The sequence below is a fragment of the Aedes aegypti genome, chromosome 2 (genome assembly GCF_002204515.2).
Source record: "Aedes aegypti strain LVP_AGWG chromosome 2, AaegL5.0 Primary Assembly, whole genome shotgun sequence".
Lineage (NCBI taxonomy): Eukaryota > Metazoa > Arthropoda > Insecta > Diptera > Culicidae > Aedes > Aedes aegypti.
In genome coordinates this window covers 107,364,544-107,390,589 of record NC_035108.1, presented here as the reverse complement: position 1 = coordinate 107,390,589, position 26,046 = coordinate 107,364,544, and the positions used below count along the sequence as shown (strand labels likewise).

Below are 26,046 nucleotides of genomic sequence, written 5' to 3'. Positions count from 1 at the left end.
CAATTTCAACCTGGAAGAACTCCTGAGAAAATTCTCTAACTCTTCTCTTTCGAAAAATTACTGGTGCCGTAATTATAGAAACTGGTGAAGTATCTGAAGGAACTACTGGTGAAATCTTTATGGGGAATTTTGGTCAAATCCCGTGAGAAATTCGTAATGGGATTCTTGGAGAACATCTGGGTTTTCCAGAATGTTGTTAAATTTCTAGTGGAATCCCTATAAGAATTTCAGCTGAAATTCTTGGAGGTTATCCTTATGGAAATCCAGGAGAATTAAGTACCTGGGCGAGTTCCAGATGAAATCCATGGGGGAACTTCTGATGGAATCCTTAGAATAATCCTTGGAGGACTTATGTAGGAGATTTTTAGTTGGATTTCTAAGGATTTTAGAGAAAATACTTGCGGAAGTTTTGAAGGAATTTCTGGTGAAATTACTGAAGGAATTCTTAGAGAAATCCCTAAAGGAATTCATTTTTTGATTCCTCTTGATAGAGTCACTGAAGGATTCCATAATTACTGGTAAAAGTCCCCTAATTACTGGTAAAATTGTTATGATGAATTTCTGGTAAAGTTCCTTGAATAATCCCGCGAGGGATCCCTTAAAATTTCCAGTTGTGGAATCCTTATATGATATTTTTAGAGCGGATTTAAAAGATAAAACGTACTTTAATTTACTTCTTAGTCTATTGAGATTCTGCTCAGAGGATTCGAATACATTAAAAAGACACAAAAGATGAAATGTTTGGTAAAATTCCAGGAGGAATATTCAATAACCATTGGAGATATTATGGGAGGAATCCCAAGATGAATCCCTTAAAGAATTTCGAGATTAATTCCTTGAGGAATTTCGGGAGGCATCCCTTGATTAATTCCGAGAGAAATCCGATGAGGAACTCCGGGAGGACTCCCTTGAAGATTTGCTGGAGGAATCTCTCGAAGAGTTCTTTAGAGAAGAACTTCTGATAGAATCCCAGAAGGTGTTCATGATTGAATCACAGGAGCATTTCATAATGAAATCTTATAAGTATTCCTAATGGAAAAACTTCTGATTACTGAAAGAATTTTTAGAGGAATCATAAAGGAATTCTTTATTTAAATTCCAGGAGGAACTCTTGATAGAGTCACTGGAGGATGTACTGGTAGATTTCCTAATTACTGGTAAAATCGTTAGGAGAAATTTCTGGTAAAATCCTTGGAGGATTTTCCGATAACCCACACGAATCCCTGGAGAAATTTTTTTTTCTCCTGATCCCTATGGGAATTCCTGATCGAGTCCCTGGATTCCTGATAATATACCTGGCGATACTCCTTATAAAATCCCTAAGAAGAAATTCTGATGGAATTCCTTCAGGGATTTCTCAAAATCTCCTTATGGAATCCCTACAGCAATTCCTGATAAAATCCCTGGAGGAATTCCAGGTGGAATTCCTGGAGGAACTTCTGATGAAATCCCCAGAAGAACTCTAATGGAAGCCCTACAGGTACTCCTGATAGAATTCCTACTGGAACTTCTAATGGAATCTTTGGAAAAAATCCTAAATGTATTCTTGATGGAACTGTTAGTGGAATCCTTGGAGGAACTCCTTATGTAATGCCTAGAAAATCTCCTGATGGAATTCCTAAAGGAACTCCTGATAAAATTCCTGGAAGAATTCTGCTGGAATCTCTGGAGGAATTCCTGATGAAATCCCCAGAAAAACTGATGGAAGCCCTACAGGTACTCCTGATAGAATCTCTATATGAACTCCTGATGAAATCCCTGAATTCCTGGCAATATGCCTGAAGGAACTCTTTATAAAATCCCAAGTACAAACCTTGAAGGAATTCATTGAAGGACCCCTAAAAACCTCCTTCTGGAATCCCTAGAGGAACTCCTGACAAAATCCACGGAGGAATTCCAGGTGGAATCTCTGAAGGAACTCCTGATGAAATCCCCCGAAGAACTTTTGGTGTTGGAAAAGTTTCAGGTTTAATCTCAGAAGGAGCTTCTGATGGAATCTCCAAAGAATCTTCTGATGTTATCTCTATAGGAACTGCCGATGAAATTCCTGGAGAAATTCCCGATTCTTGATAGAATCTCTATGATATCCCTTGAAGAAATTATGATGGAATTCCTTGTGGTATTCCTGATGTGATCTCTGGAGCAACTCCTGGTATAATCTCTGGAGGAATACCAGGTAGAATCTTTGAAGGAACTCTTGATGGATTCCCTGAAGGATTTCCTAATGAAATCCCCAGAAGAACTGGATGGAAGCCGTACAGGTATTCCTGACCAAATTCCTATAGCAACCCCTTATGGAATCCCTGGAGAAACTGCTGATGGAATCCTTTGAGGAGTTCCTGAATATATTCTGATGGAATCATTGGAGGAACTTCTTATGTACTCCCTAGAAAACCTCCTGATGGAATTCCTAGAGGAACTTCTTATAGAATCCCAGAAGGAATTCCAGGTAGAATCTCTGAAGGAACTTCTGATGGAATCCCTAGAAGAACTTCAGATGTAATCCCTGGAGGAGCTCCAGGTTAAATTTCTGAAGGAACTTCTGGTGGAATCTATAGAGAATGTCATTATGTAATCTCTATAGGAACTCCTGATGAAATCCCTAGTGGAATTCCTAATAATATTCCTGATGGAACTCGTGATAGAATTCCTGGAGGAACACCTTATGGTATGCCTTGAAGAAATCCTGATGGAATTCTTGAGGAATTCCTGATGTGATCTCTGGAGCAACTCCTGATATAATTCTGAAGGAATTCCAGGTGCAATCTCTGAAGGAACTCTTGATGGAATCCCAAGAGGAACTCCTGATGGAATCCCCTGAGGAATTCCAGGTGAACTTTTGATACGAATTCTTACAGAAATTCCTAGTTGAATCACCGGAAAAAATCTTGATTAAATTCATAGAGAACACCCGAATCATGAAAGAATCATGAAAGAACAACCAATGGAATTCATGAAGGAATTTTGGTACAAATCCTAAAGCAAATTCCTGATGGAATTCCTGGCATAATCTCTGGAGGAATTCCTTGTTGAACTTTTGAAGTAATCACAGGTAATACTGGTGGATTTACTAAAAAAATAGAATTAATATTGTGGAAAAACGCTGCTGATAAAACTCCTACAGGAACTCCTGATGGAATCCCTGGAGGAGCTCCTGAAAAAACCCCTGAACAAATTCCTGGTGAAATCTCTGTAGGAATTCCCAATGAAATCCACAAAAAAAACTCTAATTTTTATAGGAACTCCTGATGGAATCCCTGGAGGAACTCCTGATAGAAACCTTGGAGGAATTCCTAAATTCTTGATGGAACTCCTGATGGAACCATTGGAGGAACTCCTTATGTAGTCCTTAGAAGATCTCCTGATGAAATCCCTAGAGGAATTCTTGACGGAATTCTCTGAAGAAATTCCAGGGGGAATCTCTGAAGGATCTTCTGATGGAATCCTTGAGAAACTTCTGATGGAATTGCTAGAGGAACTCCTGATGGGATCCCTAGAAAAGTTCTAGGTGGAATCCGCGAAGGAACTTCTTATGAAACCCCTAGAGACACTCCTGATGGAATCCCTAGAAGAACTTCTGGTAAAATCCCCAGGATAACTCTTGATGGAATCCGTAGCGGAACTTCTCATGGAATCCCTAGAAGAACTTCTGTCGATGGAATCCCTAGATGAACTTTCGATGGAATCCCTACAGGAAGTCCGATTTTGATGAAGCAGATTTTTAAGGAGTTCGTGGTAGAATCTCTGAAGGAATTCCTGGTGAAATCCTCACTATTAATTCGTATGGAAACTTTTGAGTTCTCCTGGTGGAATCCCGTGAGGAATTCCAGGAAAACCTTCGAAAGGAATTCTTACAGAAATTCACTGGACAAAATCTTGATTAAATTACTAGAGAACACCTGGTAAAATCATGAAAGAATTACCAATGAAATTCAAGAAGGTATTTGTTTGGTAGAAATTTTAAATAAATTCCTGCAGCCTTACCTGGAATACCTGATGGAATCCCTGGAGGGACTCCTGATGGAAACCTTGAAGGGATTTCTAAATATATTCTTGATGGGACTCCAGACGGAACCATAGGAGGAACTCCTTATGTAGTCCCTAGAAGATCTCCTGATGAAATTCCTAGAAGAATTCCTGATGGAATCTTCTGAAGGAATTCCAGGTGGAATCTCTGAAGGAACCCTCGAGAAATTTCTGATGGAATTGCTAGAAGAACTCCTGATGGAATCCGTAGAGAAGTTTAGGGTGGAGATCATCCCCAAAGCGAAGTTGAGTGCCGCCAGCTTAAATCAGTAATATAAACCGTGGAAGGTTACTGATTATTCCAAAAGCTGGATCGATTTTCACTGAAGACCAGTAGATTAATTGATACCTGACCTGTCAGTGAAATACGCGTAGTAGGAATTGTGGTACTTTTCGTTGAAATTCAATTGTTTTCGATTGATATATCCTTCCCCTATCCTAAATCACGGCAAAAATGGATGTGACCGGGAATAGCGTAATTCATGCTTTTAGTATTCCTGTTCATGATTATAACATGGTGTACTCCCCAGCATTGTTCCTGAAAGCAGTTACTAGTATCCAATCTACGCAGTATACCGCAACTACGCTAAATTCAACAGTTTTCGATTGAATTGGAGTCGTTCAAATTATTTATTCCTACGGAAATCAATTTTAAAGACCCACATCGTAAATCAAAAACCTTGGCCACGTTGCCCAATTAGAAACATGTTCCTCGCATCATCTACTAGCCGCAGAAATCGAACCCCGAACAGTGAAAAATCACAGAAAACCAACAACCGGAAAGATAACGGAAATGTGCGTACATAACAAAAAGCCGCCAGCTCTAGACCCGTCGGAGGCTCTGTTGCTGTTCCTCTCCCTCAAAAGTGTGTAGCCCAGCTATATCTTCATCGATGCGTGGCTTCTCTTGATCCAAATCACAACACAACCATGCCCCCCGATATTGCGTCGCGTCCGGCCGACGATGTAAACATGCTCCTGCTCTCCTCGCGAGAATGCACGCACATTGTGCGTATTGGACCACCGGTCACTATTCCATTTGCTTTCCTCTGCCTCCAATCAGGCCCGAGAGGCTTTTTAAATCCCTGACTTTGCCACGTGTGTGTGCGGGATCGTTTGTTTTAAGGGGGACATTTAAACGCAAGAAGGCGCCTTCGTCGCACAGTGGGCAAATGCTGGCCAAATATTTAAAAATAAGTGCTACTATTCCACGCTGTTTCATAGCGGCAATGACGAAAAAGAATTGTATGTGTGTTAATAAGAATTATATGAAACAGGAAGAAGGATTTATGTCGACACACACCACGATAAAAATGTGTTATCATAAGCATAAAACGAGCTCACCAGTTGGCAACCCATCCTCGGCTGAACACGATTATCTCTTCGCACTCGAACAACGCGAACCGAACACGATTGATCTCGATTTCGTCGCTCACTCCACAGGAGCATGCATAGAAATTGAAGGGCCACAGGAAACTCAGCTCTATCATTCAGGGTTTTACTACAAGGAGTTGTGTGAAGTCGTGTGAAGATATCGGCAAAACAATTTATTGTTCGATTTTTGGCCTATGGCAGCACCACTGTGTTGCGCCGTATGTGAATGGAATGCAGGTCAACTCGCAAAAGCCTTAAGTCCGCCGTTAAGCCGAGTGTTTAGGACAGGAATTTCACATCGGTGGAAACGCAGCTTCAGCTTGAACGGTTGTCCTTGCCTTGGTCTTCATCGTCGTCGTCGTCGCAGTCGCCGATGATTTCCGTGTTTTGTTGGCCGACTGACCACTTGACCACTGCTTCTTGGATGACGACGATCGAAGAGACACGACGAGGATGGAAATGGAATTCCTCAAGCTGGGGAACCAGCATTGCACTTGCTTACACGAAGGCGGGGGACCGGTTTGCGCGAGTGTAAGTTGGAAATATGCATAAAAGCTAACTGTAAACCGAACCGAATTGAATGCGAGTCGAGTTGGTCTGTGCATTTGTGTGAGCGCGCTCGCGTGGAATGTAACAAGTGTTTATCGACGAGTCACCATCCCGAATGCTGCCGTGGTCTTCGTAGGTAGTTTTCGAAGTCGTCGTTATGCCTTTGAAGATGGGGGCTTTCTTTCGGGAGTTGTTTGAAGCATGCGATAAACCCATGTGGGAAAAGGAATGCACCGAGTGGTTTAGTGCTGCTGAGGAATTTGGTGGAGAATTTTGATCGATTGCTTTCGATTGGGATTGAATACCTTTTCAATGCTTGCAACTGTTGAATCTTCTATTTAGGTCAATTTTGTGTCACATGACAGATAACGATAATCATTGAGCAAAATAATTATAGTTAAATTTAGTCAGGTCACAAATATTCTGAAAAAATAAAAAAAATTGAATGATGATTAGTAGAATAACACGTCTCTTCAAAATACACTGCGTTTCAATAGACCTCTGCTAACTGTAGTCAGTGATGATAAATTGCGATTATCTGAGGCAGAGTTGAGATTCACAATTTATGTATTAAAAAGTAAACTATGTTTGCGAGTTATTCTGTTGTTCGTACATGAAATCCGACTGATTTTATTAGTATATTACCCAATCAAAACAAAAAAATAATTACTGGATTGTCGAACAATTGAAAATGAGTTTTCAATACACTTTTCGTATTTTCAACTATAAATATTAATAGTTTTCTTTTGAAATGCTTGGTATACTACTGAAGTTGTTCGTTCTATATATTCGATAGTCTAGTCTAGATCATAGATTTTCAAACTTATTCGAGGCACGACCCACCTACTCGTCAAGTATTTTTTAAGCGACCCATTAATGGAAAAAAAATATGATAAAAGTTGCGTCTAAAACCAGGCTAAAGTTTTCAATTTTTCGAAAGTTTTAATTATTGACAGTCAAATTTTTCAAATTTGGTTAATCGATGAAAACTCAGGTGTAATTGGAGAATATTTCTGCAAACTTAATTAAACTAACCGTTTGATATATGCTGTAAATTCTTCGAGTATTGTTGATGTCCATATGAATCTTAAGGATTTCCTGGAGAGTAGTCCGGTCATCCAGTAAATTATTCAAAATCAGTTATAAAAAAAAAGTTTTTAAAGCGATTTTTGAAAAAAATACAATTAACCTTTACGTTACCGGCCTCAGACAAGGCATTTTCAAATAGCTGCCATTTCGTCAATTTCCATTCGATTTTTTTGAAACCACCGTCAGTTTACTTTAAAAAGGTTTCAGTTATTTGTCATAAATGGAGAATGCTGAATTCGGAAACATGCCGGAGATATTCCGTATTGTACTGGGGTCACGAGGGTGCCAAATTTATTTATTGCAGTCACAACACTGAAGTTTTTAGGTAAAATATAAGATAATGGTCTATTGTCATCATTTCAACATAATTCGAATAAGTAAACCGTTCCGGAACATGGTAGCCGGTTCCGCCAGGGTCAGTTTGGGGACATCTCCGGTTCATGTCCAAAACATACCGTGCGACGTCTCAATCTTCATGAATTCGGGAGAACATGTCAATAAAAGAAGAAAAACCCCGGTACAAACAGATGTGGCCACTCCAGAACTCCTGGCACAGGTTCCACGAGGGCCTCTTTGGGGACATTTTCGTTTTATGTACAAAACGTACCGTGCGACGTCTCAATCTTTTTCAATTCGAGAGAACATGTCAATAAAGGAAAAATAAGCTAAATATCCATAGTTGTGGCCACTCCAGAGCACCTGACACAGGTTCTGCCAGGGCCGCTTTGAGGACATATCCGTTTATTGTCGAAAACATACCGTGCGACGTATCAATCTTCATGAATTCGAGGGAACTTGTCAAAAACGAAGATTTTGCCACTCCAGAGCATTACAATTTGAATTGGAGCGAATGAACTGGCTTATTAAGTTTCAAACTTAAATAATAAAAAAAAAATCATGAAGAAGTCGGAGCAGTCGAAGATGCACAGAGATTTAATGAATCGGGCTTGGGATTAGCGAACCATTCTCAAAGAGAACCAATCGAGAGTTCAAAGACTGAATATACCTCTGCATCTCCACAATTGTCTTGGAAAGTACATTGGGTTAGTGGATGTTTCCGGTCCCATCGTTCGCTCCAGCTGGAGCAAGCAATACAATCGATGGACCAAACATTTACAATCGATGGACCGAACACTAATCTGTTGGAAAACCCTTTGCGGGTAAAAGATGAAATCTCGAATGGGTTCCAAATTAAATAATTGCTAGCTAGATTATTGTGTAATTTATGATGAAATCCTTAACATATTCTGAGCAAAATTTTTATTCTGTTGCATGTGAAATTCCTCCATTCATGAATAAGCGGTACAATTGACGAAACCGAAGTTTGGTCGAATTTACTCTTCTCTAAACGGGCAATAGGTTGTTTTTTTATACTGTTAAAACAATTATTGGCAGTAAATATGCCGAAGGTCAGTAAGCCAAAGGGATTTCATAAATCATAAGACTGGTTTTTATGGTGTATTCATGAGGAGTTCCAAAGCGAATTCCTTTGAAGTTTTTATCTACAAATTTATTGAGAACCCTGAGTAATTAATAGAAAATTTTCTTCGAAGTTTGCAATAGATTCTTGGTAACATTCTAGCCAAAACCTTTTTAGGATTCTCGTTGGATTTCTGATGATGTTCGAAACAAAGATCTGGTGGATTCCTTGTTTGTTTTCTTCTCAGTTTTAACTATTTGCACCTGACGTATTCATGAAGATCTGCATAACAGATTTTTCAAAAATCTTGGAAAACATCTCTTCAGAAAGATCCTGTCTAAGACTGCATCAGTGAAGAGAAGCCACATCAGTTTGTATGTATCCGGGGATGAACTAACCTCGGGCTGAATTTCCCCATAATGAAGAGTCAATTAATTAATTAATTTGTATGTATTTTATCGTAGATTTATTTGAAAACTTTTCATTTTTTTTATAATGCTTTACACGTGGCACATCATGTTTTGTTCAAATAACGGAAAATTTTCAAAAAGGTTTTCGGCGAAACCTATTCCTTGTGCTCTGGAGTAGCCAGATCTGTTGGTAGCGAGGTCATTCTTCATTTATTGACATAGTTTTTCCTTCAAGTAACGGTAATGTCATAAAAAAGGCCTTTCTGGAACCTGTACGTGATGCTCAGGAGTGGAAACAAGAGGCCTTGGCGGAACCAGTACCAGGTGCTTAGGAATGACTTAATTTGTTGATACCTAGTTCATATTTCATTAATTGACATGTTCTTTCGAATTCACGAAGATTGACACGTCACTCGGTTTGTTATGGATATAAAACAGAAATATCTCCAAGGAGGCCCTGGTGGAACCTGTGCTTGGAGCGATAGAGTGGCCACATCAGATGTTAAGAAGTTGATTCTTCTTTTATTGACATGTTTTTTTACAATTCTCAAAGATTGAGACAAAAGCAGAAATATCCCCAAAGAAGCTGTGCCACAAGCTCTGGAGTGGCCAAATCCTTTATAACCGTGTAATTTTTCATTTATTGATAAGTTATTTAAAATTCATTAAGATTGAGATGTCGCACGGTATGTTTTTGGACATAAAATGGAAATGTTCCCCAAGAAGCCCTCGTGGAACCTGTGCCTGGAGAGCTGGAGTGGCCACATCTGTTCGTACCAAGCTATTTCTTCTTTTATTGACAAGTTCTCTTGAATTCACGAAGATTGATACGTCACACGGTATGTTTCCGACAATAAAGGGAAATGTTCTCAAAGAGGCCCTGGCGGAACCTGTGCCAGGTGCTGTGGAGTGGCCACATCTATGGATATTTAGTTTATTCTTCCTTTATTGACATGTTCTTCTGAATTCAAGAAGATTGAGGCGTCGCACGGTATGTTTTGGAAATATAACGGAAATGTCCCCAAAGAGGCTCTCGTGGAACCTGTGCCAGGATCTGGAGTGGCCACATCTGTGTGTACCAGGGGTTTTCTTCTTTTATTGACATGTTCTCTCGAATTCACGAAGATTCATACGTCGGACGGTATGTTTCCGAAATAAAACGGAAATGTCCTCAAAGAGGCCCTGGCGGAACTTGTGTCACGTGCTCTGGAGTGGCCACATCTATTGAAATTTAGTTTATTCTTCCTTTATTGTCATGTTCTCCCGAATTCATGAAGATTGAGATGTCGCACGGTATGATTTTGACATGAACCGGAAATGACCCCAAACTGGCCCTGGCGAAACCGGCTACGATGTTCCGGAACGGTCCACTTATTCAAATTATGTTGAAATGATGACAGTCAACCATAATCTCTAGTTTTACATAAAAACTTCAGTGTTGTAGCTGATATAAACAAAAAAATAATCACATTTCCTGAATTTGGCACACTTGTGCCCCAGTACAATCCGGAATATCTCCGGCATGGTTCCGAATACAGAATTGTTCATTTATGACAAATAACTGAAACCTTTTTAAAGTAAACTGAGGGTAGTTTCAAAAAACTCGAATGGAAATTGACGAAATGGCAGCTGTTTGAAAATGCCTTGTCGGAGGCTGGTAACGTAAAGGTTAAGTTAAAGTTTTAAAAGTAAAGAGTTCAAGAGTAAAAGTGGCGCCAAAACAGGCAACTGCGTTTTCAGTTCTGCGACCCGGATCGTTTTCGGATTTCTACTCCCGTATAGTACCCGAACGGGGAATTCGTTTTATGCTGTTGGACAAATGTTGCCTTTGCTGAGGGCAAACGATAAAACGGAACACAGCTAATCCTTGAAAAAGGCACAATACATGTGTCCGAAACGTCGGATGTAAGCAAAAATCCGTTTTTGAGTTTTATTTAAGACTGAAAGCCATAACCTCAAACATAAAGTTTTAAATTTGTTAGAAACAAGCCGAATAGGTTTTTAAAGACTATTCTAGCCAACTAAATCTTTAAAATTTGATTAATATTATTCGATTGATCGATGAATTTTTATCAGCCCAATTAAAAATGTTAGAAATTTGTTACATTTTGTCAAATATTATTTGGTGTGATGAATACTTCTTTTGTAGATTATTTTAGCCAGCTAAAGTGTTCGAATGTGGTGAATGTTCTTTGAATATTTTTTTTATTTAAAAATGAAAACTTTACAAATCTTAGCAGCTTGTTCATCTTCAGAGAATCTTTCGTATTCCATCCGCTTATGGCGGATTCCTTTAAAGTTTTTTAACAAATTTATTTTGATGATCTTGATAAATTCTGTAAAGCTCACAACGGATTCATGGTAACATTCTAGCTATACTTTCTTCAAGATTCTTGTTTGATTTCTGATGATGGTCCTAACAAAGTTCAGGCGTATTTTTAGTTGGATTTCTTTTCAGTTCTCTGCTAAGTTTTATCTAGTCGCACTGGCATTCCTGGCAAGATTATTTACGTATTGAAGAAGATCGTAGAAAACATATGTTCCAAGAAATCCTGTCCGAGACTGTACCTGAGAAAGGTGCATCGATTTGCATGAATATTTTTTAGAATTCTCAACCTGTCCCTTGTGCTCTGGAGTGTCCAGATCTGTTGGTAACAAGTTGATTCTTCTTTTATTGACATACTCTTTCCTCAATATAATGGAAATGTCGCAAAGTTCCTCAGAGTTTATTACTCATTTATTGACATGGTTGGTCGAATTCACGAAGATTGTGACGTTGCACGGTAGGTTTCGGACATATAGCTGGAATGTGCCCTAAGAGGCCTTGGCGGAACCAGTATCACGGTCTCAGGAGTGACTTTATTAGTTGATACCGAGTCCATTCTTCATTAATTGACATATTCTTTTAGGCATCAAACTTCAAGATTTTTTAAAAATGATACTTCACGAAGCATTTGCAGAACCACTGGCTACCATGACAACTCTATAGTAGGTTCCAGATGCTCCGGGAGAAGTGGCCAATTGGGAGCATGTCTGGAACCATATCAGTAAGAGTATCAAATATCAAGATTTTCGAAAGTGGTTCTCCCGGGAGCATTTTCAGAACCACCGTTTGCCAGTCCACTGTATAGCAGGTTTAAAGTGCCCCGTAGGATGTGGTAATGTTCCGAATTGGCCACTTATCTAGGGGCCCCTGCAATCTACTATAGAGTGCTTACTACATCCTGTGGTTCTAAAAACGCTCCACATCCTCCAAGGCACATGAAACCTTCTGTTCAGTTTTCATTCTAAAACTGCTTCCGGAAGCATGAATTTTAAAATTATTGAAGTTTGTTACCCATATTGATATGATTCCATACATGTGTGATATTTGCAACTTCCATCGGGGTACCTGGCCACTATGCAGTGGTCATGGCAATCGTTGGTTCTGGAAATGCTTCCGGAATCTTGAAGTTTGATACCCATATTGGTAAGGTATTCCTAGTTTTCCAATTCCCCAAGGACACCTGGAACCCAGTATAGAGTGGTCAATACATTTAATGGTTCAGAAATTACTGCAAAAAGCATCATCTTGAAGTATGATGCGGATTATATTTACATGATTGGAAATACAAACATGACTGACCATGTTTCCCGTAACCAGTTTTACGGAAATGGTCACAATTCTGAAGTTTTTCTACGAATGTGTCCGCCGGCATTCAACTTTCTATTAGTTATAGTTGCTAGGAAAATTTTAAACATCTATACGAGTTCACACCGAACAAAAATACAAGCGACAGAAAAAATGTTATTTGGACATGACCTCGGAAAATCAGGAACATCTCCGGTGTCCGGCGGGTAATTTGCATGGCCAAGCAAGTTCATGAAACTATACCAAATTTTCCATCTACTGCTTCCAGATGCATCTAGTTCCATCAATTTTTCATAAAGTTATAAGCATTTGAAATTAGGCAAAATTTTGGCTATCCCAATCATTTTGCCTATCACCTGTAACTAGTACAACAACCTCATACACTACAATTTCCAGAACAACCAAACATAATCACTTAATCTGGAAGCTCGGATGGAATTGAAAATTTTTGAGATATTCCACGCCAATTATGCTGTCCTGGAACGCAGGAAATTAGAACTACGGTTGTATTTGTTTTACAATATCAATGTTACGACATGTAACTAACCATTCTTGAACTTTTAAACTGGTTTACAATTAACCAGTTTTTGTCTTGCAAAAAGACAAACATTTAAAATGCTGCAATGTTGGATATTTTTTTATCACATTGCTTTTATTTTAAATCAACTTGAATCGACCCAAAAAATTTCATCCACAAATTTATGCGAAAAAGGCAATTTTTCAACACCCTCCGTTCTCTACGAAACATCGAAGGACATTCACCATTCACCCTCTTTCACAATGGGCAAAATGGAGTTTGAAACATAGCTCAATTTGTCAGCTAGACAATGAATCCAATCAATGTTAGGGAATATTCCCTGAAGAAAAGTTTGAAGAATCGATGAATTTTTGCCGTGATTGAAGGTTTCTTCCCGGACAGGTTAAGACCTAAGTTCTTTAGTAATGAATTATATGTTTAAGGTTCCTCCAATAATTAGCATTACCCCCAGAAGAAACTTTTCCAGCGTTTCAACAAGAGACAGATTCTCAAGGAATCTAACAAAAACTTTTCTTGTGTTCTGGTATTTAAGTATCTCTTCCAGAAATTCTAGCAATTCAATGAATTATTCATTCAAAAGTGTTGCTCTTAAGTCACAGAAGATGTTTTATTCTGCTGTTCCAAGAATTCATCAATAAAGAACTAAAGCAATTTCTTCAGAAATTTTTCAAAGGTTAGGGTGTTAGCGTTGAAAAGACATGACGACTTCCTTAGCCGACTAAGTTAAGAAATAAGAAAAGGATAACGATGGTGTGGAACCATCTTGAAGAGAGGCCACCCACTCAATGACGTCTTCGGATTCAAATTTTATGTGGACAAACTTCTGATAATTTAGCAAATAATACCTAATGGATCGAAGAAAGGGTTTACAATGACACTACGAAGTCCCGAAAGTCTTCTAGACAAAGATTTGTTTGCGAGGTTTCGTAAATTAGTGTTTCAATCGGAACTGTTGAAAACAACCCGAACAACGACAACAACGAAATAACGAAGCGTAATATAATTTATTTCAGTGTTGAAACAGTGTTGAAGATTTGAGAAGTCAAAACACCGAGCATCCAAAGTATCCGGAAGTTTAAAACATGCAGATATAAGATGCTGACGCTATAGAGTAGGCCTGCCCAACATTTTTGAACCGCGGGCCAAATCTCAGCAACAATATTTGGTAGCGGAAAAATAAAAAAACTATTTTTTTTTAGTAATTGAAACACGATACTTATTGCTGAGCACCTAACCGAGAACTATGTGAGAACTGTCCTCAGGATTATGTCATCCAATCCAGTTTTTTTTAAGAATCTTACCTCCAATTTTATGTGAATCCAAACTGTTATAAGAAAATTACTAAGAAATTTGTCAGAATCCCACCTGCCCCTAATAATTCTGCCCAGTATTCAAAAATAAAGCATGTTCTTGATTTTGTGAAAATATTGTCCAAGGTTTTGTAAGAGTTTTGCCTATAGTTAAATGAGAATCAAAATTTTGTGAAATTATGTCAGAATTTTGCCCAAATCTTATTTTGCAAACCTGTCCAGGAGTCTGTGAAGTTGCTGTTTGGTATTTGATATAAATAAATGGTCCGAATTTTATCAGAATCTTAGCTACGATTATGTGAATGCTTAGCCCATGATTTTGTTAGAATTATCTTCCACATTCAATGTTTGTTCTATCAAGGATACTGCTAAAGATTCTGTAAGAATCTTGCTCAACACTGCAACCTGCCCAAGGTTTCCATGAAATTTATGTCAATGATTTTGTGATAATCATGCCCAAGATTTTGTGAGAAATCTCTTTAATATTTAAAAGTTTCCTCTCAAATTGTGCTGCTTTAGTCATAGTTTGAAATTTGAGCATTGCATCAATCGATTGTTAGGCCTTCCTGAGCCGATTGGTTAGAGTCCGCGGCTGCAAAGCAAAGCCTAGCTGAAGTGTCTGGGTTCGATTCCCAGTCGATCCAGGATCTTCTCATAATGGATGCTAGAAAAAAATGGTATCTAAAGTCACTTTCTTCCTCTCTATCCTTGCAGTAAATCCAGAAGCACAATTCAAGATGAACCTTCAGAAATCCTTACGTGATTTCTTTTCTGATTCCTTAAGACAATGCTTCCTTGACCTTCCTGGGTATAGTATTCGTATCTGTCATACGATATACGAATGCGAAAATGGCAACTTTGGTAAAGAAAGCTCCAAGTTAATAACTGTGGAAGCGCTCATTAGAACACTAAGCTGAGAAGCTGGCTTTGTCCCAGTGAGGACGTAATGCCAAGATGAAGAAGAGAAGACCAGAATGAATATTTAGAGGTATCCTAGGAAAATTTTTTTTTTGCGCATCGATCAAAATCCTTTGAATATCTGGGGAATTCTATACTCTAGGAGAAATTGGAGAATTCCCTTGGGAAATTTATAATAGGAATTCATAAGAAACCTCTGAAAGAATTTCATGGAATAATAACGAAATATGTTTGAAAAGTTTTAAAAAAAATATGGAAAAAATTCAGGTCGAAGCTTCGAAAGAGTTCTGATGATGTCCTTAGAGGAATTCTACCTTCCAGATAGATTCTAAACTTGTAACCAACTCAGTTATTGGGTCACCAAGTGGTTCGGTAGCTTAGTTGGTAAAGCGCTCGTCTAGCATACAAGAGTCCTGGGTTCAAATCCCAGCCGAGCACGTGGATTTTTTTTTCATAATTTCACCCATAATTTGTCCATCTGTACCACGCGTAATGAGTTAATTAATTTAACAACCATGCGGATTGGATTACCGGACAGCTCAATATAAGCGTCAATTTATCTTTAGGAGTTTTCTTGATTAATTTTCTGATCATTTCCTAGAGTATTTATGGAGCTGTTCTTAGCTTAGCTGTAATGCATACATTAACTTAAACGGAATGACAAAGGGTACTATTGTTAGCATAAATAATATTATGGCAAATGTATATCATATGGTCTATTGAACCTTATAAAATTTTGGATAACCTTGGTTACGTGTTCGTGCTCTATTATTCTTATTTTAATTACTTATGGCACACTATTGAGAAATAAGCAGCTATCCAAGCAAAAGTTAGTGTTGAAGAGGCATGATCTGGGCTGGTAATAGACCTATTTTTAGAAACCTCTATTTCAATGCAAGTCTCTGTAAAGCCTTTATTTTTAATAGAAGGTTTTTATAGTCTCTTCTTTTTTAACCAAAATGGTATCTAAAGTTACTTTCTTCCTCTCTATCCTTGCAGTAAATCCAGGTGCACAATTCAAGATGAAGCTTCAGAAATCCTTACGTGATTTCTTTTCTGATTCCTTAAGACAATGCTTCATAAATCCTTTTAGTGATTTCTTCCGGAAAGGCAGAAATTCCTTCTGAGATTATCCACAAAGTCTTCTAGGCATTCCCGAATGGTGCTATTAAAGGATTATTTTTTCAGGATTTGCTTCAGGAAATCCAACGCAACTACCTGCAGTAATTTCCATTCCTTTGGTAATTTTCCCAGAAACTCTTCGAGGATTTCCTCCAGCGTTTTCCAACAATTCTTCCACCGATTTGTTCAGTAGTTACTCTAGCAGATATACCAAAGATTTTCACAGTTCCTACAAGAATATCCTCGAAAATTCATTCTAGAGTTTTTGAAAAAAAAAACGTTTGAAGATATTTTCAGGAAGATCAATAAGTATTCCTCAAGGAGTTCACTGCCGTGAATCGCAAGTCAGTCCCATCTATAAAAAGTAGGCATTGAGAAAATGGGCTGTGAAGTTTCCAAACTTGTTTTCCATACAAATATCCAAAAAAATCCAGAGGATTGGAAGATGTTCCAATCTCAATGAAACTTTCACAACTTGCTTTTTACTACGATATCTTTCCGAGAAAAAATTAAAGATGATCGCAATACGGTTCAGTTTTTGTGTTACACGGTGCGGAAATCTGTAGAAGGACTGACATGCGGTTACTTTTCATTATGGGACAATTTGACTTGCTGTTTTTTCCTAATTTTTTCGAACAAATAATATAATCTCATTAGTGCAGCTGAAAAAGCATTGGACGATATGTCAAAAACTGAGCTCTACTCAATTTTGACGAAAATGCAGATGGGACTGACTTGCGATTCACGGCAGTTCATACGCCGCTTTTTTAATATTCTTTCTATAACTCCTTCACGAATCAATCAACGGTGTATCACAAGAATTAATCCAAAATTATTCCAGGGATTGTTAAGAGCCCTTCTTAGAATTCCTCAATAAATTCAACAAGGGGTTCTATATTAATTTCCTCCAGATTTTTTCTGGGAATTTGTCCAATCATTTCTCGAGTTATTTTTCAAAAATAAAATCTCTAGGAATTCTCCCAAATTTAATTGATAGTTTCACACCAGCAATCAGTACTTATTTATTCCGATCATTCCTATACAAGTTTCTTATGGGATTAGTTTTTTTTTTCAAGAAATGCTTTCAGTTTGTTTAGATTTGTTTTTGAAATGCCGAATTTTTTAGGGCAATTTCCTCAACAATTTTGAAAAATAATCCTGGATAAATTCTTTCAGAACTGCTTTGAGAGATTTTCTGGAGGACTTCCTGAAGGTATTTTGAGAGGAGTTTACGGAGGTATTTCTGGAAGTATCCTGAGAGAAATATCTGGGCTAAATCTTAAAAAAAAATCATGATAGAAGGAAATCTTGAAAAATCAGTGGAGGCATCACTGCAGAATTTGCTAGTTGAATTAATGAAGATGTCATGAGCGGAATTCTTGGACAAAATACTGGCGAAATTGAGCTACTGGTACACTAATTATTTTCTTGAGAAATTTGTTAAAGAGCCTTCAGATGAATTTCTGAAAATAGTTTATGGTGGAAACTCTGAAGTAATTTCTGGAGTCGAACTTAAAAAAAATCCAGATTAAATCCTTACTACCGTCGATGGGGGTGACAATGGGTCTAGGGGGTGAGATTGGGTCAAAACGGAAAAATATGTTTTGTGAAATATTTCAGCTAATAACGCTGATATTACTAAAATTAAAAATTCATATGTTAGGGAACATATTATTACACATAATTCATAACAATATGCATTTTTAGAAATAGTAGTTTTTGTTTACTACATCAATAAACTTGCATGTTGAAACTAGATAAAATTTACAACATTAAATTTCTCCTGTACAAAGTATCACGCATGTACTCTAGCCTCTATCGTTGTATTAGTAGAATGTTGAAAGTCTTTTCATTACACATCACAGGTATTTTCCGGAATCTGTTTGATTTTCCCACAAAAAAATCATTTTTTTCGGTACGATGTCTAAAACATTGAAAATGGGGGTGAGATTGGGTCAAGCAAGAACGATAGTAAATGAAATTCCAAGTCCACTTTTTTGACATTTTACGGTGCCAGGTGTTCTCTTTTTTCATTAAGATGTGTTTATTTTTTCTAAATACAGCATCTCTGAAACATCAAACAAGTCTACTTGAGTATTCCGTGCATTGAATAACAATACAACGCATTTTGACAACTTCTCAAACCAGCAACTGTGTTTCGTGGGCAGCAATATCGTAAATTTTTATCCAAAGTGTGTTTTTTTTTCTGAACTTGATTATTTAACAGTATTTTCATATTATAGAAACATCTCACGGAAGTACAAATGAGTTGGATCGCTGAAATACTGGGATTATGACGTCAACTTCTGCCTGAAATTCACTGATCGTGGAATGTCGCACCGAAATTTAACTATTTGCGAAGGTTTAAAATAATCACAATTTCAGTACACCTTTGGGGAAACTGAATGGGCTTTATAGCAATGGGATGAGACTTTGAAGACAATTTGAGGGAAAATCCAAGAAAATTTATGTAAACTTGACGATAAATGTTGGGTTTACATATTTTTTCTCATAGCTCTCCAATTTTCAGTATAATCTTTCTTTTAAGTGGGTTTATCATACTTGTGAAACATCTTAGATATCTTTTTGTCTTGTTTGCATCGTTTTTTCATCAATATTTTTCAGTTGTGAATGGTTTTGAAATCATATTCTCAAAAACAAGTTATTTCAATTACAGTGACCCAATGTCACCCCCTCTATGGGGTGAGATTGGGTCATTTTTCATTCATTTGTGGTGCCGCTGTGAATAAAAATTTGTCTTTAATTTTTTGAACAGTTGTTAATGTACCATCAAAGTACATACACACCAAATTTGAAGTTTATTGGAGTTAAATTGCGATAGTTATTCAAAAAATAAATCGCACATATCCATTTTTAACCCATTGTCACCCCCAACGACGGTACCTTAGTATCTGGAACGAAGTTCATGAAGGCCGTTAAACAATCAATAAACGAATACCTGGAGAAATCTTCGGTATTACCTGATGTAAACTTTGAGCAATTATCTTAATTAGTTTTGAGAAGAAATTCCTGGAAAAAATATCTCTAAAGATTTATAAGGACTGTACTGCCCATAACTGCATATTTGTAACATTCGACAAAAGTAGGCATTGAGTAAATGGGGTACCAAGTTTGCATTTTATTGCAGTATGGGAGGGAACTGATATTTCAAAAAATCACTAAGAATTCAAAAGTGCTTATTTGAGGCTGAAATTTTGTACAACTCATATCGCTTATTGGGTGAATAGTCAGAAATAAATTCTGATAGAAATTTCGTTGCCACTGCATTATGAGGCTCATGTATAATCTCAATGTGACTGTTATGCGGTTACAATTGCCGATGTGACAAAACAACTTGGTATTTTTTTCGAATTTTCTATAACAATCTCACAGATTTTAGTAAGTGGATCGAAAGTATTTGTCATTTGATGACACTCCCCGGTATTAACTCAAAATTGTCAAAAATGTCGAATGTGACTGTTATGCAGTTATGGGCAGCTGTACTTCTTTCGATTTTTTAGAGGAGTTAACAGAATGGGTCTATGAAGACTTCGTGAATCATTTCATACATCATCATTATACAGATTCAATGTCCACCCTATGAATCCTTAATTAACCTCCAATTTTCCTGTTTTCCACCTTCTACAGAGAAACCTACCCGCGCGTTCTGGAGCACATCATCCATACGCAGCCGTACGTACTGAGCCAGGACTACAAGGAGATCTTGAGCACCCTAGACGTCGTCGCCGAAGATAGAGGTTAGTAGTAGTTTGACATTTTCACACCCCTTTGTCGTCGTTGTCATCCCAAACCAATCAATCCCATCCCGGCCATTGATCTGAGCCGCTCGCCGTAGATTCCTTCGACCTCCAATCTTTTCTGGGGTTCAAATACAAAGTGTAATAGTCGTCACGGCGATAGACATATCTAGACTCCGTTTTAGGCCCGGGGGCGGCGACGTTCTGATTAGCGCCAAAGCTGCCAAGACGGCAGAAGAACTAACGGTGTCGGATTGACATTTCGTTGGGCTGATGTTTTTTTTTTTCGTACAGCTTTTCAATTTCGAAACCTCGAACTCAGATGACGACGACGAGTACGACGACAACTTCTAAGCGAAGAAGCCCAAAGACGGGAACGTATTGCGCCACTTTCGAGACGAACAACCGCGCGTTCATTGATGGCTCGAGTCGAAATTCGCTACGCAGTTTGTTCACGACTTGGCCACAAGCGTAGCAAACAGGTCAAACGGTGCCGTCGTGGGGCGCAGCGATCGCGAAGAAGACGAAGTCCAAGAAGATCCCAAGGCGGGCGCGATTCAAACAATAACAAACAACGGACCGGTCGTCCCTCGGGCTGCTGCTGCTGCTGCTGATTGGTGGTGCGGTGGTTTTTTCGGGCCGGCGAGGACGTCGCACGGTGAAATTTGCAAAAGAGAATCCGACGGGTGATCGATTCATCTACGGCGTGATTGTATCTTTCTTAATGACATTTTTTGCAGTTGTTCATGACATTTTTACAAATCTGTGTTCAAAAGTTTATGCTTTTGCTTATTTCGGAGCAGCTTTCAAAATTATCACGATTGATTCCGACATTCTGCTTGGGCGCGATACATTTGTATCTAGAGACATAGAATACCTCTGCATCTCCACAGTCACCACGGAAAGGCTGTTTATTAGTGAGTGAGGAAAAAGGTCTGGGAGTCACCTTTGATCGGTGATGCGAGTAAAAATACGATTCTTACTCAACAAAACATGAAACATTGTTTCAAAATCCAACTCATTTCCTCATCACCTCACAAGGAAAGTAAATTCGCAATTTGGCAGCCGCCGAAAAAAAAACCAGAGAGGATCCACGGCCGAATTTGCCAAACTGCTGCTGCTGGTCGTTGAACTCGGCCGCCCTGCGTGTCGATCGACGTCGTCGTAGTCGCGCAAATTTTCTATGTCTTCTTGATTTTTTTGTCCTCTTTGTTTTTTGCTTTCTCTCTCTCTCTCTCCCTCTTTCTACTTTGCTTTCTCGAAGCGGTCGGTGCTGTTTTGACCGTTTTGTGTTGATCGTCACAGCCGCCGCCGCCGTCGAAGTTTTTTTTTCTTCTCTTGTGCGAAGAGGCGATCGCACATTTTTGTTTACATTTTTTTATTCGGGTCGATGAAATTCAAGTTAACAACATTGTATGCGCCCGATGTGATTTGCAGCACTATTGGAAGGTGGGATTTGAAGAGGATTACGTAAGAGCTCGATTTGTTGGGTAAATTTTCGGTTTTCCGGCGAAACAATTCGAAGGAAATTGGACATTTTGTGGAAGACTAATGATCGATGCTCGGAATCCCTGGGGATGTTCATATACTTCAATACAGTTAGAAAGTCGATCAATTTGACAAAATATGGCAGCCCTATGCATGAGGACGTTTCTAATAATTTTTATCGAGGGACGAATTGATGACAAAAGGTCGATAGGATAAAAGATCGAAAACCAAAAAAAGCAAAGTCGAAAATCGAATCGCGTGAGATTCCTATGTTTGATCTGAGACTTTCGTCGGAAAGTCTCTGACGGAGTCAGAAAAGAAATTACTTGTGCTGTTGACGTCATTCATTATATCGCCGACTTTTGAATGCGAACCACTGGCACTTTAGTCAGCCCTGTGAGTGGAAGACATTGCTGGACGATGGTGGCGCTTTGATTTATGGTGGGGTATCAGTTTATATTTTGGCTATAGCGATTTCCGGTGCCATGCGCGGCGGCCATACAAACAGGATGCATGTTTTGTAGAGAAGTCAGAGGAGAAGTTTGCCGGACGGTCTGCAGTGAAATTCGACCCATTATGGTGTTCCCCTCGTAACGAAACTTGGACGAAGTTCCGATGATGTGTGTTTCGATCATTCTTTGTCCAAAGTGTGAGGAGCTCTGATTCGATTTCGATTCGATTTTGATTCGCTTTCGATTCGATTTTGATTCGATTTCGATTCGATTTCGATTCGATTTCGATTCGATTTCGATTCGATTTCGATTCGATTTCGATTCGATTTCGATTCGATTTCGATTCGATTTCGATTCGATTTCGATTCGATTTCGATTCGATTTCGATTCGATTTCGATTCGATTTCGATTCGATTTCGATTCGATTTCGATTCGATTTCGATTCGATTTCGATTCGATTTCGATTCGATTTCGATTCGATTTCGATTCGATTTCGATTCGATTTCGATTCGATTTCGATTCGATTTCGATTCGATTTCGATTCGATTTCGATTCGATTTCGATTCGATTTCGATTCGATTTCGATTCGATTTCGATTCGATTTCGATTCGATTTCGATTCGATTTCGATTCGATTTCGATTCGATTTCGATTCGATTTCGATTCGATTTCGATTCGATTTCGATTCGATTTCGATTCGATTTCGATTCGATTTCGATTCGATTTCGATTCGATTTCGATTCGATTCGATTTCGATTCGATTTCGATTCGATTTCGATTCGATTTCGATTCGATTTCGATTCGATTTCGATTCGATTTCGATTCGATTTCGATTCGATTTCGATTCGATTTCGATTCGATTTCGATTCGATTTCGATTCGATTTCGATTCGATTTCGATTCGATTTCGATTCGATTTCGATTCGATTTCGATTCGATTTCGATTCGATTTCGATTCGATTTCGATTCGATTTCGATTCGATTTCGATTCGATTTCGATTCGATTTCGATTCGATTTCGATTCGATTTCGATTCGATTTCGATTCGATTTCGATTCGATTTCGATTCGATTTCGATTCGATTTCGATTCGATTTCGATTCGATTTCGATTCGATTTCGATTCGATTTCGATTCGATTTCGATTCGATTTCGATTCGATTTCGATTCGATTTCGATTCGATTTCGATTCGATTTCGATTCGATTTCGATTCGATTTCGATTCGATTTCGATTCGATTTCGATTCGATTTCGATTCGATTTCGATTCGATTTCGATTCGATTTCGATTCGATTTCGATTCGATTTCGATTCGATTCGATTCGATTCGATTCGATTCGATTCGATTTCGATTCGATTTCGATTCGATTTCGATTCGATTTCGATTCGATTTCGATTCGATTTCGATTCGATTTCGATTCGATTTCGATTCGATTTCGATTCGATTTCGATTCGATTTCGATTCGATTTCGATTCGATTTCGATTCGATTTCGATTCGATTTCGATTCGATTTCGATTCGATTTCGATTCGATTTCGATCGATTTCGATTCGATTTCGATTCGATTTCGATTCGATTTCGATTCGATTTCGATTCGATTTCGATTTGATTTCGATTCGATTTCGATTTGATTTCGATTTGATTTCGATTTGATTTCGATTCGATTTAATCGATTCCGATTAAAGTTCACTTTGAACCTCATAGGCAAACAACTTCTCGGAAAATAGCTATCGAGTTTCACCCTACCTTCCTCTAGGCACAGACTTTCGGCTACCGTTTGACCTGAATTGTCAGTCAGTTGTCTGTTTTTGTCATTCTTCTGTACTACTTCCATAGTTTTTTACCGACACTTTGTTACCGTTTCAGACCACATAGAAGTTCCCCTTTACAGAAAAAGAAAATAGCGGAAAAGCGAAACTATTTTTAAATCTCGTCATTGACCGCTGTTGTCTTCGTGGCTGGCTTTTCCAAAACTAAACTCAAGTCGGCTCAAAATTTATTTGTTGTAAATAAGGCAGGGCGATGTTTTGGCATGGTAAATCATTATCTCTATTCTTGAGCTTCTCGAGGAGTTTCATACAAATTTACGTTTCTTGTCTCACAGAATGTTTTGTAAAACTCATTAGCATAAATTTAAGACTATTTGCCCTGAATGAAGCACTCTACCCTAGAATTAAGCGTCATGAGTTCTCTCTGCTGGTGGTGACTTGCTGCCACGCGCGTGCCTCCATAGTTATGTCTCAACCCACCTACAGATTTCTTTAAACATTCTTCTGACACTCCAATGGCCTGGCCGGACGGAAAAAGATCAGGGGAAAAGGTGTGCCTAAAAATAGTCACCCTTCTTCTCTCTCTCGCTAGCGGGATGACGGTGGGGTTTCCATTTAGATTTTCCGGTTCAACAAACGAGTGTATGATGGTGATGTGATTTGGTACTGCTATTCCTGGAAGATTGGTTCGAGACTGCAGAGATTAACTGCAGAGCTCGAATCCGGAGAACCGTTGGACAATGGGTAAATGCAATCGGACCAATTCAATGAAATTCAATGAAATTCAATGAAATGCGAATAGAAATCGAATCGAAATCGAATTGAAATCGAATCGAAATCGAATCGAAATCGAATCGAAATCGAATCGAAATCGAATCAGAGTTGAATCGCAATCATATCGAAGTGTTCCTAGCTAGTGACACCACGGTCGCAAACTGCTATTTCCAAAGGGGGCTTCTATTTTTAAGTCCCCCTATAGTTTGACGCGACCCTCGTAGCAGCAATCATCATCGCCGAGAAGTGACTCGTTTTCGGTTTGACATTATTCACCCGAAGATTTATTTTCCGAAAACAAACCTTCACCTCGGTCGGCAGCGGCCGAGTGGAGAGGACCCCTGAGAGATGGCGTTGAGACCCTCTTCCGCCGGCAAGCAGCGGTGCGTGCCCTCGCGTCATGGTTAAACCACGGCCAACCATCCAATCGGTCTGAGCCGGCTAGCAGTGAGGGCGCGCATATTTGTTTTTCTTCTACATTTTTGGTATTAAAAGTCTATCTTTAGATCGCAGGAGGGTTCGTCGTGCCCCGCTTCATGATCCCTTGTGACTTTCCTTCGGAGGAGAGTCAGATGCTGTACGGTAACTGCCAAAGAGCACGCTCCAGCTAACCATTATCCAGCAGTGGGCAGGAAGTGCTCGCTCGCGCTCACATTCTGTGCCCCCTTCTTAGCCCCTGTCTCCTTAGAGGTTAGGTACGCCATCTCCAGGGCTGGTAGCAGGTCTCTTTTTGGCGACATGGTCTCTATTTCGCATAGCATAGAATAGACTGACTGTACATGCCAATGGTTGCTACTCCATGATTGATCGGAACTGGTAAGAATTGCATTTCGATCCAAATGAATTAGGGATGGGTCTTTCCGCATACTCTCAAAGTGCACATTTTAGCAGATCTCATATTATTGATCAATAACGGCGCCGGTGAATTTCTTACAGTAAGTTGGGATGGGAAGGAATGTTAGTGGGCAGTAATTGTTGCTTCTAGAGACCAAGTATACCTCTGCATCTCCACAAGCACCACGGGGAGGGTTTTTTTGTTTTGCAAGCTCGAAGTCTCTAAATTTTCCTACACTTAAGACACTCAATCTCTACCATCCCTGTCATCTCCCTTGCCGTCGTCACTCGTCACCCTCAGGGACTGCACTCTCTGGTGATGGATACCGGGCGGACGTTGAAAACGAAAGCGCATCTCTTGGCGCACTACTACCGAGCTAGCCAGACAGATCCAAACCAACCGACCGATTCTAACATTCCAAGCCACGTCGGCATATGTCGGCGTCTTCTCGTCCCTCGGCGGATGTTGAAGGTTGGTTGAGGCGATGAGACGGCTTGGGAGATGCATTTGCACGCGCGTGCTGTAGACCTTCCCCCGTCAGTTCCTCACCGTAACTTCCCGATCACCCGATCCGGAGTTGTTGCATTGC

The 26,046-nt window shown here is 39.0% G+C and overlaps 1 protein-coding gene across 3 annotated transcripts in view; it reads left to right on the top strand.

Moving 5' to 3' along the window:
• The window catches only part of LOC5569422 (serine/threonine-protein phosphatase 4 regulatory subunit 1), a 674,626-nt gene that overhangs the window by 490,810 nt on the left and 157,770 nt on the right, over positions 1-26,046 (top strand). For all 3 annotated transcript variants that reach the window (XM_021841889.1, XM_021841888.1, XM_021841887.1), the window contains one exon: positions 20,036-20,145. In XM_021841889.1, coding sequence (XP_021697581.1) covers positions 20,036-20,145 — 110 coding nt within the window. The remainder of the gene's footprint in view (positions 1-20,035; positions 20,146-26,046) is intronic.